The sequence below is a fragment of the Mustela erminea genome, chromosome 19 (assembly GCF_009829155.1).
Source record: "Mustela erminea isolate mMusErm1 chromosome 19, mMusErm1.Pri, whole genome shotgun sequence".
In the NCBI taxonomy this organism is placed as follows: domain Eukaryota; kingdom Metazoa; phylum Chordata; class Mammalia; order Carnivora; family Mustelidae; genus Mustela; species Mustela erminea.
The window spans coordinates 35,203,427-35,218,688 of record NC_045632.1 but is presented as its reverse complement, the minus strand read 5'-3'; the positions used below and the strand labels follow the sequence as shown (position 1 = coordinate 35,218,688).

At 51.7% G+C, this 15,262-nt stretch overlaps 1 protein-coding gene across 3 annotated transcripts; it reads left to right on the top strand.

Annotated features, from left to right (window-relative positions):
- Nucleotides 1-3,528: 3,528 nt before the first annotated feature.
- On the top strand, nt 3,529-13,903 carry SLC38A7 (solute carrier family 38 member 7). 3 transcript variants are annotated; one of them, XM_032325356.1, is made up of 12 exons: nt 3,529-3,573; nt 4,174-4,309; nt 5,654-6,075; nt 6,743-6,941; nt 7,178-7,322; nt 8,307-8,405; nt 9,014-9,071; nt 9,291-9,405; nt 10,741-10,888; nt 11,268-11,467; nt 12,176-12,230; nt 13,707-13,903. In XM_032325356.1, the coding sequence occupies exons 3-12, from the start codon at nt 5,806-5,808 to the stop codon at nt 13,807-13,809; spliced, it is 1,392 nt and encodes a 463-aa protein (XP_032181247.1). In that variant the 5' UTR covers nt 3,529-3,573; nt 4,174-4,309; nt 5,654-5,805; the 3' UTR covers nt 13,810-13,903. The 3 variants fall into 3 exon arrangements, with proteins under 3 accessions (XP_032181247.1, XP_032181249.1, XP_032181246.1); XM_032325358.1 differs by having other exon boundaries at nt 3,532-3,573; nt 4,171-4,309; nt 5,654-5,814; XM_032325355.1 differs by having other exon boundaries at nt 3,532-3,573; nt 4,171-4,309.
- The last annotated feature ends 1,359 nt before the right edge of the window (nt 13,904-15,262 follow it).

Here is a 15,262-nt window from a genome sequence, read left to right as displayed (position 1 = left end):
TCGTAGGGAAATGATAGCACCGAGAGAAAGTTCAGGATTGCGGGTCTTGTGGTTTTTTGTTTTTTAAGATTTTATTTATTTGACAGCACAGGCAGAGGGAGAAGCAGGCTCCCCACTGAGCAGGGAGCCTGATGGGAGACTCCATCCCAGAACCCTGGGATCATGACCTGAGCCGAAGGCAGACGCTTAACCAACTGAGCCACCCAGGCGCTCAGGTCGTAACTTTTTTTTTTTTTTTTAAGACTTTATTTATTTATTTGACAGAGAGAGATCAGAAGCAGGCAGAGAGAGAGAGAAGGAAGCAGGCTCCCGGCTGAGCAAAGAGCCCAATGCGGGGCTCGATCCCAGGACCCTGCGATCATGACCCAAGCCGAAGGCAGTGGCTTAACCCACTGAGCCACCCAGGCGCCCCCGTAACTTTTTTTTAAATAAAAATGGAAACTATGGGAGGTCTACCGATGTTTAAAAGTTGTCAACTAATTCAGTTTGTCGTAAAATGATTTGCAACCAAGATGCATATAGTAGGTTGCCAGTGCACAACCTTTAACATGAAGTCATGTGCTCTGTTGGCAGACATCTAGCAATGGTACCTGCTTAGCATCAGTCCTGCTCAAGGTTATTCTGTCCCTTCTGCTTAGTGCTAAGAACCATTCAAGATGGGCCAGCTACTGAGCAGACAGTGGAACAGGACTCAGGCCCATCCACAGTGTTTTTTGACAGGGAGGGGGAGAGAGGAAAGTGAGCTCTTGTTTTTCTTCACTCCCCAAAGGGAAGAGTACACTGAGGAGCAGGGGGCTCTTCTGTGATCCTCTTGCTAATGGAAATAACCCAGCCAAAGGAAGTGAATGGGCCAGGTTACCGGGTGTCTTGGAAATATCTTAAAAGGAAAAGCAATAAATAATATTAACTGATCCACAAAGGGACTGACTGCTAAGTCTCTTGTCTGGAGCCAAAGGTTGAAAGTTGGCTGCCAAGCCCTCAACCAAAAAAGGAACTTAACCACCCTGCTGACTTGTTATTTTTAAACATGTATTACCAGCACACCCTGGATTAAGTCCCATTCCTCACTGAAAACAGACCTGGTGGTGTGAACCTGATGCTTCTCTCCACTGTTCAGACTGCTTCACCCCTTCCGAGTTTATTTATTCGTCAGAGAGCATGCGCACACAAGCAGGGGGAGTTGCAGGCTCCCCACTGAGCAAGGAGCTGGATGCAGACTCGATCCCAAGACCCTGGGATCATGACCTGAGCCGAAGGCAGGCTCTTAACTGACTGAGCCACCCAGGCGTCCCACCTTGAAAAGAATTTCTGAAACTTTCCTTACTTCTAGGCTTAGGAATTTGGTGGGATTTTTTTTTCATATTTTGGGTTTTTTCTCTGAAATTACTAGTTTACTGTTTTTAAAAAAGATTTTATTTATTTATTTGTCAGAGAGATAACAAGCAGAGGAGCAGCAGGCAGAGGGAGAAGCAAGACTCCCCACTGAACAAGGAGCAAGATGCAAGACTCAGATCCCAGGACCCTGTGATCATGACCTGAGCCAAAGGCAAAGGCCTAACCAGCTGAGCCACCCAGGCGTTCCACTAGTTTACTCTTACAACCAGTAACTAAAAGACCAACTTTTTCAAAACAATCTTATTTTTTTTAAAGTTGAGATTAATACTGCAACTTACATATCTGATAAGGGACTTCTATACAGAATATATAAAGAACCAGCACAAATCAATAATCAAAAGACAACTCGAGTAATGACGGGAAAAGGGGTCTGAATAGACAATTCTCCAAAGAAGACATACTGATAGCCAATAAGCTACTAACAGCAGGGAAATACAAATCAAAACCTCAATGAGAATCTGTTCAGATCTGCTAGGATGGGTATAAGAAAAAGAGAAGATAACGAGGTATCAAGGCTATGAGAAATTGGGAACTCATACACTGCTCCTAGGAATGTAAAAGGGTGCAGCGGTTTTGGAAAGCAGTCTAGCAATTTCTCAAAAGTTCAAACAGTTAACATTTGACCCAGCAATTCTACTACTATGTAAATACTGAAGATAAATGAAAACATGCACCCATACAAAACCTGCATGTGAGTGTCTGTCGCACTGTTATTCACAAGAGCCAGAAACTGAAAACAACACAAATGTCCAGTCAGTTGGTGAAAGAATAAACAAAATGGGGAATAGCTTAACAATGGACGGTTAACCAGCAATAAAAAAAGGATGAAGTACTAATACATGCTCCAGCATGGAGAAACCTTGAAAACAGCAGAAGGCAAATGTTGTAGGTAATGAGAAAGTCACATATATCAGTCTGAGGTGCATGTTCTTGTGACACAAAGTCACATATGACTGTTTTTATGAAATGTCAAGAATGGGCAACTCCACAGAAGCAGAGAGTAGATTAGTAGTTTCCAGGGGCTTAGAGAAAGGAGGAGTGGAGAGTGACTACTCATAGTTACAGAGTTTAGGAAGAGTGATAGCAGTGTTCTGAAATTAGGTAGGTTGCAAAACTCTGAATATACTAAAAACCACTGTACTAGACACTTAAAAAGGTTGAATTTGGGGGCTCCTAGGTGGCTGGGTCCATTAAGCATGCAACTCTCGATTTTGGCTCAAGTCATGATCCCAGGGTCTTAGGATCAAGCCCCACATGGAGCTCCCTCCACACCTCTCCCGCTGCTCACTCTGGGTGTGTGTGTTTCTCTCTAAAACAAATAAATCTTTTTTAAAATTTATTTTGTTGAAGATTTTACTTATTTATTTATATTATTTATTTATTATTAGCGCAAGTGGAAGGGAGGGCAGAGGGAGAAGCAGTCTCCCCATGGAGCAGGGAGCCTGATGCAGAACTCCATCCCAGGACCCTGGGATCAGCAGAAGGCTGACAAGGCACTGAGCCACCAGGCACCCCAATAAATCTTTTTTTAAAAAATAAAAAGGGTGAAATTTATGGTAAAATGCCTAAAGTCCAATAGTTACTTATGTTTCAAAAATTTGCAAATAGCTCAGATATCCTGCAAATGATTAGTTACACAAACTGGCATATACACAGCTTGGAATGTTCCTCAGTAACAAAACATAGAGGTTGATACACAACTTGGATGGATCTCTGGGGGATTATGCTGAATACAGAAAGCCAATCCTGACTACAGACTGTTTCATTCTATTTATATAACTTTTTTTTTTTTTTTTTTTTAGATTTCTATTTATTTATTTGGGAGAGAGAGAGAAAGTTCAAGAAGGGAGGGGGCAGAAGAAGAGGAAGCAGCAGACTCCCCACTGAGCAAGGAACCTGACGCGGGGCGCATGGAATCATGACCTGAGCCAAAAGCAGACGCTTAAGCAGCTGAACCACCCAGGATTAAAACTAACAGGATCAGCATGGTGAGCTGGGCCGGGAGAGGACCTCCGGTCATTACTGTGGGGTTGGCTATTCACACAGCTGGCGCCATCCAAGACTTAAAGCCGGCGGAAAACCACAACTCCCAGCGTCTCCCTCGCCGCTGGATCTCGGGCGGTCATGTGACCACGGCTCACGTGTCCCTGCTGCCGGCTCGGGCGTGAAGCGCTGTAGGTAGGTGGCAGGAGCAGAGGGTGTGGAGTTAAGTCCCGGGCCTGCGGTCCCCGCTGGGGCAGTGTCCTCCCCACTCCTTGCAGGGCTCTGAAGCCCGAAGTCCTGGATCCCCCGCCCGCCCTCAGTTGTGCCGGGTGTGCCCCGCGGTGATCCCGGACGGTCTCCACCTGGTGCTAGGCCGGGATCCAGTACGGGAGCGCCTCCCTGTCCTCCCTCACAGCAGCCCTTTCGCCTTGCTTGGTGCCTGAGGCGAGCCCCGGGTGCGCCCCGGGTGCGCCCTGGCCCACTTCCTAGTGCAGCCCACCCTGCGTGTTTCTGGGATCCAGCCACAGGCTGGACGGGGCGCCCGCTCCCATTGGAATGTGAGGGGGCCCAAGGCAGTGGTTACAACTCTGGCTTGAGCCTGTGGACATCAGGCTTGTAGTTCTGACTCTGCCAACTATCGGCTGTGACATTACTCTAGCCTTTTTCCTTCCCTGGGCCTGATCCCCTCACTGATCTGGTGCTCTGATCTGTGAGTAAGCGTCACAGCTGCTCAGTTCCCTTCCCTCTGCTGACCAGCACAGAAACAGCTCAAACTCTTCTCTCTGCTGACAGCAGATTTTAGGTGAAGTTTTGAGAAAGAAGAAATTGGGGCCAGAGGGAAGTGAGGAAAATCAGATCCCAGATCTTTGGAGAGAAAGAGCTGTAAGGAACAACACACCCTCTACCACAGACCGTCAGGTGGAAATAGCAGGTAAGCTGGGGGTTGTGGAGCTGAGGACTTTTGGGGGAAAGAGAGCTGAGAAATCTTGGACCAGTGCAGAGACCTCTGTGTCTGAGATGCAAGCAGGGTGGATGAGGAGGTCTCACGGCTCTGGGGAGTGCTGACTTCACACGGCTCTCTCTCGAGCTGTACTGGAAAGCTGGGAGCTCCAAACTCTACCTCCACTACCCACAGCTTTGATTTTTTGCTGAGTTACTGGTTGGGTAACAGGTTGCAATAAGAGGAAGCCCTTTGGCATCTGACTGATCTTTCTGGACTTGGAGCTGGCAGAGAGAGAGTTCCTCTGGAGCTGGGTTCCTTGGGTGCGTGCTTGGTGACGGTTGTCTGAGAGCACTCACATTCTTCCTTTAACCTCTCAGGAGTATACGATTCCCATTTTTGTTCAGCCATCACCAGGAGGAGAAATGAGAAACATCGACAATCTACGGGCTCTCATTAGTCATTCTAACCCACCCCCACCCCCCGCAGTGTACTGAGGGCATCAGAGGGTTGCCTCTGATGGGCAGTGGTTAGGTCACTTACCCAGGAAAAAAACGCGAATTAGCCTTGAATTTTGAAGGGCTTTGGAAGCTACGCAGAATTTAGACTCTGGGCCAGAGGGAGGTGTATGGGACTGTAATACACGGAAATACTGACAGATCTAGGTGAGGGTTGTTCTTGCAACCCTGTGAGTAGAAACCGGCTGATAGATAGAGATCCAAATCCTGTTCTCCCTCTTGCTAATATGTGACCCTGGGTCAGTGATATGATCTCTCTGAACCTTATGACCACTGTGGTAAGAATTGAATGAGATAAGATATGTCCGGGGCACCTGGGTGGCTCAGTGGGTTAAAGCCTCTGCCTTTGGCTCAGATCATGATCCCAGGGTCCTGGGATCGAGCCCCGATCGGGCTCTCTGCTGGGCGGGGAGCCTGCTTCCTCCTCTCTCTCTCTCTGCCTGCTTCTCTGACTACTTGTGATCTCTGTCTGTCAAATAAATAAATAAAAATCTTTAAAAGTTTTTTTTAAAAAAGAGAGATAAGACATGTCTGTGATACTCCTGCCCAGCGTGTAGCCTCTCTGTAGTGCTGATATGTTAGTATGCCTCTGTTTTATGTTTATCTCTTACTGACCTTAAGGGTCTGTAAGCCTGAAGCAAGCAGGATTTGCATGGGCTATATTTCTGTCTCCGCCACCCTACACTCTGGCTACCAGTGACGTGTTCTGCACAGAGACACACCTGGGTTTGAATCTCAGCCATCTGACCTTCAAAATGTCGGTTCAGCTTTCTGTGCCCCTCTCAGGATAACAGTAGTACCTGTCTCTCCCATCTAGGTTGAGAAGAGCTGGGGCTCACAGGCCACCTGGAATAATAGTCCCAAACAGGCTGGTGCCGCCCTCCAGCTGAAGGTGTTCCCTCAGCTGCCCCAAGAATGTGATTGTGAAGCCAAATCTGCAGATCCAGTGGGAAGCAGGCTCCCAGGGCCATGGCCCAGGTCAGCATCAACAGTGACCTCGGCGAGTGGGGCTCGAGCATGGACTCTGGGGAGCGGGCCCGTCTGCTGCAGAGTCCCTGTGTGGACACGGCCCCCAAGAGTGAAGGGGAGGCCTCTCCTGAGGGTCTGGGCGGAGGTACCACTTCCACCCTTGGGGCCATCTTCATCGTCGTCAACGCCTGCCTAGGTGCAGGGCTGCTCAACTTCCCAGCCGCCTTCAGCACGGCAGGTGGGGTGGCGGCTGGTGTCGCGCTGCAGATGGTGAGTGTACTCGCTGCTCTGGTGGAAATTCAGTTCAGGGGCTGGGGCAAGGCTCTTGACTTCATTCAGAAGGGAGGTTTTGCATCTGAGACAGTGGTAGGTGACACCTGCCACCTCTGTCCCCACCCACACCCTTGGCAGACAGTTCTAATCAATTCCAGCATTCTTTCCTCTGAGCCCAGAGGAGGCTTCAGAGCGCTTCCCAGCAGTCAGGGAAATTTGGACATCAGCCGCGTATTGAATAATTGTGTAGTTTATGTCTTAAAAGCGGGCCCTTGTCTTTTAAAACTACATGCTGAAATATTTACTGGTGAAATAATTTAGTAGCCTGTATTTCCTTCCGAATAATCCAGAGCAGGAGAGGGCATAGCAGAAACACGATGGGCCATGAACTGGTTATTTTTGAAGCCGAGTGGTGGGTGAATGGGGGTTCATGATACCATCCTGTCTACTTTTGTGTACGTTTGAAATTTTCCATAAGACTTTATTTCTGTTTTGAGAGAAAACCTCAATTCAGCAGCCTCCAGCCATCTGGTAAAGTTGCCGACAAGATTAGACTCATTTAGTGAGCCGGCTTCGGGCATTGGCCCAGTCAACACTGTGCAAGCCCGGGCTGCCGGTTGCTGCCAGGCCTTCCGCACAGCCTCTGGCTCTGTCCTGCCTGCAGGGCATGCTGGTCTTCATCATCAGCGGCCTCGTCATCCTGGCCTACTGCTCCCAGGCCAGCAACGAGAGGACCTACCAGGAGGTGGTGTGGGCCGTGTGTGGCAAGCTGACGGGAGTGCTCTGCGAGGTGACCATTGCCATCTACACCTTTGGCACCTGCATCGCCTTCCTCATCATCATTGGGGACCAACAAGACAAGAGTGAGGCTCCCCCTCGGGACCTGCTTCATCCCTCCCCCTCAGCGCTGGTGCTCCCCGGGGGAGGGGACAGGCACAAAGACCTGCCCAGGGCCTGACTTGGGTCCGGCATTCTTCTGCGAATCCTCCCTCCTGGTTGCTGAGCCCATTACACTGATGGAGGTCCTAAGGCTCACCGGAGGGGAGGACCACAGCCTGCAGGAGCCCAGAGTGATATTCCCTCCTTCTTTCCTGTGCAGTTATAGCTGTGATGGCAAAGGAGCCTGAGGGGGCCGGTGGCAGCCCCTGGTACACAGACCGAAAGTTCACCATCAGCCTCACGGCCTTTCTCTTCATCCTGCCCCTTTCCATCCCCAGAGAGATCGGCTTCCAGAAATATGCCAGGTTCGGAGGCCCCACCCCAGCCCAGGCCAGACGGAAGCTCCTATCACAGGCAGCTAGAGACCCAGGCACTGCTGGAGAAGCCGTCTCCTTCTGGGGCAGCAAGAGTGGGCAAGGCAGGGTGGAGCAGGGCTTGCAAGGCTTCTGGCCTAAGGTTTCCTTTTGTGTCAGCCACAAGAAAGACAGTGGCCCTTTGCATCAGTGAGAGACTCTGCCCCAAATGTCCTGGTCAAAGAAGGGACAGATGATAATCAAGAGTGCGAAGGCAGCTCCCCGGCAGGGCTGTGGTTTTCCCAGGGAGAGTGGATTTGTGATCATTTGATATTGTCAAACCTGGCCCAGTGTTCCATGTAGCTTGGTATGAAGGGAGAGGACTGGCTTCCTGGCTCAAGGTCTGAAAAGCTGTGTGATTCTGAGCGTTTCCTGCAGTCTGTATTTGACAGGGTCACACTCGGCTATCTCCGGGGTCCCCTTTCATGTTGACATCCCAGCCCTTTTCCCTCCAGCGCCTCCTAGTTCTCAAGGGCCCTACTCGCATCTGTCACCAAGCACGGGCTGCACTGATGGAAGTAACAGATGGGCTTTGAGGCCTAGACCTCTGAGCCATGGAGCTGAACCAGTGCATTTCCTCATGGTTAGAAATGTCAGTCTGGCCCCCTCTTGGGGACCAGCTCCTTCTGAGCTGTGACCAGTTTCTCTAAAACTTACTTCTTTTTTTTTTTTAAGTTTGTTTATTTCTACACCCAACATGAGGCTCAAACTCATGACCCCAGGATCAAGAGTCTTATGCTCTTCTGACTGAGCCAGCCAGGCACCCCTCTAAAACTTATTTCTTGTGCATTATTTTAATCTTTGTTTGGAATAGTCCCCCAATTCACTCAGTAGACACTGTGATCACTAGAGCTGAGGGTGGATATTCCCTGGGGTGAAATCAGAGAGGGAAGCTGGGGCTGGGGAAGATGAAACTCAATCCATTCTTTCTGGCAGCTTCTTGAGCGTCGTGGGCACCTGGTACGTCACTGCCATCATTATCATCAAATATATCTGGCCAGATAAAGAGATGACCCCAGGGGACATCCTGACCAGGTGGGTAAGAACCCCCAGGGGAAGCCAACACTTGGGCCCCAGGAGGTGCTAGGCCACCTAGGTGCTCTTCTCAAGGCTCATTGGCTCACCAGAGCTTGACTCATCCGTCATTGTAGGAAGGAGGCAGGAGGTCCTTATCTCTTTTTACTGGAGGGAAGAGTGAGGACCAGGGACAGGGAAACTTTGCCACCAATATCCAACAGATGAGTCATCATGAGACAAGACCTCTGGTTACAGAGACTACCACAGTGGACTTGGAAGGTTTTGCAACTTGTGCTCATTTAATTTCTTTATCTTCTGTATGAGGAGAAACCAGTTTTGTCATTTAAGACAAAAAAAAGTTTCCTGTTTTTGAAAAAGAGAGAAAAGGTCCGGTACAGGAGCCAGAAATTCAGGATTTTGGTCTCTGCAGGGTCTTCCACAGCCCCAGTTTGCTGACCTGTGAAATGGAGATGTGCCTTCTCCCTGTTTCCAGACTTAGAGGGGGTTGAATGTGTAGAATAGTGGTGGGGGAGGGTCCTGGTGGCCTGAGTGAAGCAGGACATGGGGGTGATTGGTGGCTCTGCGTGGGGTACACATGCAGCAGATTCTTGTGTCTTTGTCCACAGGCCAGCTTCCTGGGTGGCTGTGTTCAATGCTATGCCCACCATCTGCTTCGGATTTCAGGTGCCCATTGCAAGGATCCTGTCACCCTCTCAGCTCATTCCCCATTCCGGGCTGGACCCCACATTACAGGGAGGATGGGGACATCCTGGGAGGAAAGACAAAAGTCAGGGCCCTGGGGGTTGTCCTTTGTACCCGTGGCTTTTGTCCCCCAACATACCTCCTTCCGGAAACCAGGGAAGGGATCACTTTGCCTCATAACTGTGACCTTCATCCTGACAGTGCCACGTGAGCAGCGTGCCCGTCTTCAACAGCATGCGGCAGCCCAAGGTGAAGACTTGGGGTGGGGTGGTGACAGCCGCCATGGTCATCGCCCTCGCTGTCTACATGGGCACGGGTGAGTGCTCCCCTCCAATGGCTGGACTTGGAGTGCTCCCTGTTTCTGTCTTTGTCTCTCTGTCCTCTGGCCCACGTCTCCTGGGGGACAGCACAGCACTTCCAGCGTATCAAACACTTCTGTAGGCATTGGCTTGAACTCGGGCTGCCTTAGGCCTCCTTCCACCCGAATGAGAGAGGTGTATTCATGCATTCATTCAGCAGGTCTCAATCAGTCCCTAGTAAGGGCCAGGAACTGTTCCCAGCATGGGGGATGCTGTGAAGATTGACAGCCATGGTCCTGCTCTCATGGAATTGATGGTCTAGCCAGAGAGAGCCTTACACAGTAAATCAGGAATCAGTAAGGCATTCTAGACAGTGGTGAGTGCCACTGTGATAGTCAAACAGGGAAGTTGTGAGTGGGCCTGGGAAAGGTGGGATGGCCACCATGGATCACAGAAAGGGGATGGTTCACAGAGGCCTCCTCCCTGAGCGGGTGGCAACTGGGAAGGCCCTAGTGATGAGGAGCCAGAATCTGAAGGGCTGGGAGAAGAGCATTCCAGACAGGAAAGCCAAAAATGCCAAGCCCCTGAGGCAGGGACAGAAAGGCCTGGAGTGGACAGAGTTGGGGGCAGGCAGGGAGGCCAGACAGGGCCTGTTGGGCCTATTGGGCCTGAGGACTATTGGGAGCCAGAGAGGAAGCATTTCAAGCAGGGACACATCTTGGCAAAATATGGCTATGGGTGCCATGCAGGGAATGGTTTAGATGACAGTGCAGGACCAGAAGACAAGGAAGCCCAGGTCCTGTGATTCTTTCCACAGGTGTTATGGGGCCAGCACTGCTCTACCTCTGAAGACAAAGCCAGGAACAGGAAAGGCAAATAGGCAGAGCCCCTGCCCTCCCAGGGTTCGTGTTCTGGTTGGGGAGACACATGATGAACAAGTGTTAAAAACAGAAAATGCAGAGAGAAAGTAGCAGTCTGAGGAAGATAGAGCAGGGTGACGGGAGTGAGTGCCCAGGGCCGGGGGTCATTGTGGATGGGCTGGGTGGGCGCGTTCTCTGAGGAACGGACATCTGAGCAGCGACCTGAAGGTGCGGGGAGGGGGGTGTGAAGGGCTGGGCAGACAGAATGTTCGTGCAGAGGAATGTGCTGGGTGAGCTCAAGATGACAAAGGTGGCAGTGGGGATGGAATGGGAGAAGTCAGGGAGGAGGCCTTGGGTCCCACCCCGACACCGTCTTAGCCTCCAGAGCTGCTCCGGCACCCTCCCCGTATGATGCTGCACCCAGGAGTAAAAGGTCCATCCCCTTACCCTCCCAGGATCACCTCTGCCCAGCCCTCTTGTCCCTGTCCTCAGGCATCTGTGGCTTCCTGACCTTTGGAGCTGCTGTGGACCCCGACGTGCTGCTGTCCTACCCTTCTGAGGACATGGCTGTGGCCGTTGCCCGCGCCTTCATCATCCTGAGCGTGCTCACCTCCTACCCCATCCTGCACTTCTGTGGGCGGTGAGCACCCTCCCCACCCCATGGGGGTGCTCCCTCCCTGTCCCCCTCTCCCTTTTTGAAAGCCCTTTGAACATGGTCCTTTGACCTTCTCTGAGTCCTCTAAGGACCTGTAGTCCAGGTCCTTTCCTGAACACCTAGCCTTGTAGGTACCTGAGGAGAATAATAGCATGAGTTCCCAGGGGGCGAAGACATCCTGGGCCGGGCCAGGCACTGAGCATATCACACCCACCATCTCCTCCAGTCCCCATGAAGTACTGCTAGGCCCACTTCACACAACAGGAAACAGGCGCAGAGCTTAGGGCCATACCCCCAGTCTGTTGGCTCGAGGTCTCGCTCCAGGAACTGGAGGGGGACCTCTGAGCCACGTCCTTGCGGGCAGGGCGGTGGTCGAAGGCCTGTGGCTGCGCTATCAGGGGATGCCCGTGGAGGAGGACGTGGGGCGCGAGCGGCGGCGGCGCATGCTGCAGACCCTTGTCTGGTTCCTGCTCACCCTGCTGCTGGCACTGTTCATCCCTGACATCGGCAAGGTCATCTCGGTCATCGGGGGCCTGGCCGCCTGCTTCATCTTTGTCTTCCCAGGTGGGGACCCTCAGCCCCCTCCCCCCACAGTACTGGTCCCCCGGGTCTCCCGGCCTCAGGCTCCGTGGCTGAGCCCCGCCCCTCCTGAAAAGAAGGTCCAGATGCTTTCTCCACTTTGCTGATGAGGCGATGAGGGGAAGTCAACAGACTCAAGGCTTGAGTAGCAGCTTATTTGACCCAGCCTGCACTCCTAACCTTTTCTTCACACATTGGTCGCTGTGTGACAATGAGGGGTCGGGCTGGTTCGGCTTGGGATAGCCCAGAGGCTGATGGGGTCTGGTGGCCGCACACTGATGCAGAGGTCAGGAGACGTTGGACACATGATGTGTGCCACCAGGTCCCTGGGAAATGGTCTCTTGGGCCCAGCCACGAATTCTGCCTGTACCCACCTTACTCCTCCCTGGGAGACCAGTTGGAAAGGCGTTGCCACATTGCTTGGAGCAGGGGCGGCCACCTGCTCAGAAGGGCATGGGGAAGGGCCCCGGGTGTGGTGGGAGCTGCTGCCCCTGAGCTCTGTGGCTCGCGTGCAGCCCATGGGATGCCTGTCAGGTGCCTCAGCTGTGCGGGGAGTGGAGGCGGAGATGGGGTATCGGGGAGGAACACACCAGGCCCTTCTCGACTCACTGTCACCACCTCTTGATAAAGGGGGAGGGGAAGCCCCAGTGAAGGAACCCACCCGAGCTCTGGGGGCCACCTCTTCTCTTCCAGGACTGTGCCTCATTCAAGCCAAACTGTCTGAGATGGAAGAAGTCAAGCCAGCCAGGTAAAGCAGGGCACCCCTGTGGTCCTGTCAGGGAGGTGCTGGATGAGGGATGGTCCGGTGGGGGCAGCGGGGCCGGAAACAAGGATCAAGAGACTTGTAAACTTGAAAGCCATAAGAGTTTTCTAAATCCCTTTTTAAATGGGTGGCATGTGCTGGTTGTAACAGCTTCAGTGCTACTGGAGGACTTCAGAGGAGAGCGTGGAAGTCCCTCTTCCCCCCTGCAGCGCCCTCCCCGCCGCACCCCTTCTCCTGAGAGAGTTCTGTGTGCATGAAGCATGCGTGTGTATGCACAAGCATGTGACACTCTGTGTCTAGTTGGGGTTCTCCAAAAATGGCTTCATGCCAGACTCTCCTACCGTTTGCGGTTCACTTAACCATGTGTCTTAGAGATCACTGTCAGCACAGGAAGATCCGTCCACTTCTTCCCTCTTTTGAGGACTGCGGTGTTCTGTTTTGTGGATGCATGAGGACTCTTATACGTGGGCGATTTGGCACACCTGTTTTGAAGATCTTAGTAGGATCAATTCTTAGAAGGGAATTGCTGAATCATGGGATGTGCTCCTTTTGACTTTGGCACATGGGTTCAAATCTCCCTCTAGAAAGGCAGTACCAGTCAGAGTCCTAGCAGCAGAGAGTAAGAGCGCCTCTTCTGCACAGCCCTGCCAGGATTGTATGAAACAGTCTTTTAAATTTCTGTTAGTCTGATAGATGAAAAATATGACATTTTTTAAAAAGATATTTTATTTATTTATTTGACCGACAGATCACAAGTAGGCAGAGAGGCAGGCAGAGAGGGAGGAAGGGGAAGCAGGCTCCTTGATGAGCAGAGATCCTGATGTGGGGCTCGATCCCAGGACCCTGGGATCATGACCCAAGCTGAAGGCAGAGGCTTTAACCCACTAAGCTACCCAGGTGCCCCTGACATTGTTTTAATATCCACGTTTTCTTGAATAGCACAGAGGTTGAAAACTGGTTGCAAGCTTTTTAAAAAAAAATTAATGTGCAAGTAATATTCCTTATAAAAAACTTTAAAAATATAAGTCTAAGGAAGAAAATTAAAATCATTCTGAATCTCAGTACCCTGTCGTACCCTCTTAATGCCCTGTTGCTTTCTTTGATACATTGATTTGCAGATGTCTGCTTTTTTTTTTATAAATGGTATGGGTCACATTCTACATGAACTGCTTTTCCCTGAACATATTTCCATCAGAATACATGCATTCTAATCCTGGTTCTGCTCTTGGCTTGCTGTGACCAGTCCATGAATCCTATTAAGTCTAGGTCTACTGACCCATGGTCTAGGGATCATATAATCTGGTCCCACATACCTTTGTATGAAAAGTCACTTAGAAGTAGGAAGTGCCTACCTACAGGAGAAGTGGTACAAGTTATTATAATAATGAACTGATAGGTAGATAAAGTCTGCAAAGTCAAGGATGGGTTGACTGACTGCCCCTCTCTTCCTCTGTCCTACAGCTGGTGGGCGCTGGTCAGTTATGGTGTCCTCTTGGTCACCCTGGGAGCCTTCATCTTCGGCCAGACCACAGCCAACGCCATCTTTGTGGATCTCTTGGCATAACCACTGCCTCCAGGCAACACATGGCCTTTGCCGCTGGACCCAGGAACCCATCTCTTCAAGCTGTGGGGCCACCCTGAGTCCAACATCATTCCTCTTTACTGGTGGGATGACATCTGGACATCCTTTTCCGGGGACAGTTCTGGAGTGAGATCAGGCCTCACCCCTCTGGACAGATCAGACCCGGCTCCCTCCTGCTTTCCAGTCCCAGCAGTGCGAGGATGGGCAGGGGAAGGTCCTGGGTCACAGAAGAACCTTCCTTGCCCTCCAGCTCTCAATTCTCCATGCCTGAAAAACACAGGGGAAGAGTGTCAGAACATCTCAGAAAAAAAGAACCCATTCTGACTTGACTTTGGAGAAAGAGTGTGGGCAGAGGGCCACCGCCATCCTCCACAGAGCAGCCTGTCCTTAGCAGGAGCTGCGCTCGTCACCCCGGGACCCCGTGCCTGCCCGTTTGTCAGCCACTTGGCCCACAGTGGCTTCTCTGGGATCGGGCAACTTCCAAAGGTAGCACAAAAGTCCTACAGATGCACAGAGGTAGATAGAGTCATGCCTTGTCCACCCCATCCTGGGGCCTCTTTCCCCAAACCTGAGGGTCCAGGCATCCCTGTCTTCCTCCGTTCGCAGACATCAAGTCTAATGTTTACAAACGGTGCCAGCCCGGCTCCGAACCAGAGGCCGGGGGCCGTGCCATGCCGCCACGGTGCTGTGAGGACTCCTCGGTTAGTTTTTCCCTTGGCAGGACGTCTGCTTTTCTCTCTCCGATTCCAGGTGGGCCCCTCGTTTCAGAGGCACAGGTTGGGTGATAAAGAAGGCTGGAACCTTCCAAACCCATGCAGGCTGGGCTAGTCAGGGTCCGGGGGAGCCTCTCCGATAGCTTCTCTTTCATTGACTGCTTCTCTTCTGCCTGCTCTCTAGTCATCTCTCTCCTGTCAGCCCTAGCAGGGTAGCCCTCAGAGAAGAGCAGCTGAGTTGTCACTGACTGGGGAATATTTGAGTATAGTCACACCAGTGTCGAAGTTTCCCTTCCAGTCCAGATCTGGTCTGTTCCCTCCCTTCATTGTTTCTTCACCCCCTACCCCATTTTTCTAGCTCAGTCTCTCCTCACATAAGCCTGGGGGTAGTAGACCTCCCTTCTCTTGCCCGCTTCTGCAGCTCCAGGGGTCCACCGGGCCAGCCTCAGCCGCCTGTCAATCACACTGAGGTCGCACATGGATTTTGCCCCAGATGGGGTGAGGAGGAACACTGTTCTCCTGGTCTGATTCCCATTTTTCCTTCTCCGGCTGTTCACTTCGACCAAACCCAGGCATTGAATCGGGCTTCCTCCACCTGGAATTCACAGCATTTCCTCAGCCCCTCCTGCCCAAAACCTCTATAGCACAGGTGAGCGGGACCCCCACCCAGCAGCCCACCACTCAGGGCAGTGAGCTCACAGAAGCCGAGGCAGGCTGGCGGC

What these genes read in the sequence shown, in the direction of transcription:
- SLC38A7 (XM_032325356.1), top strand. Translation starts at nt 5,806, where the DNA reads ATGGCCCAGGTCAGCATCAACAGTGACCTCGGCGAGTGGGGCTCGAGC. An exon ending in TGGGGACCAACAAGACAAGA is followed by an intron (nt 6,942 to 7,177) that starts GTGAGGCTCCCC and finishes TTTCCTGTGCAG; the next exon opens with TTATAGCTGTGATGGCAAAG. An exon ending in CTTCATCTTTGTCTTCCCAG is followed by an intron (nt 11,468 to 12,175) that starts GTGGGGACCCTC and finishes CTTCTCTTCCAG; the next exon opens with GACTGTGCCTCATTCAAGCC.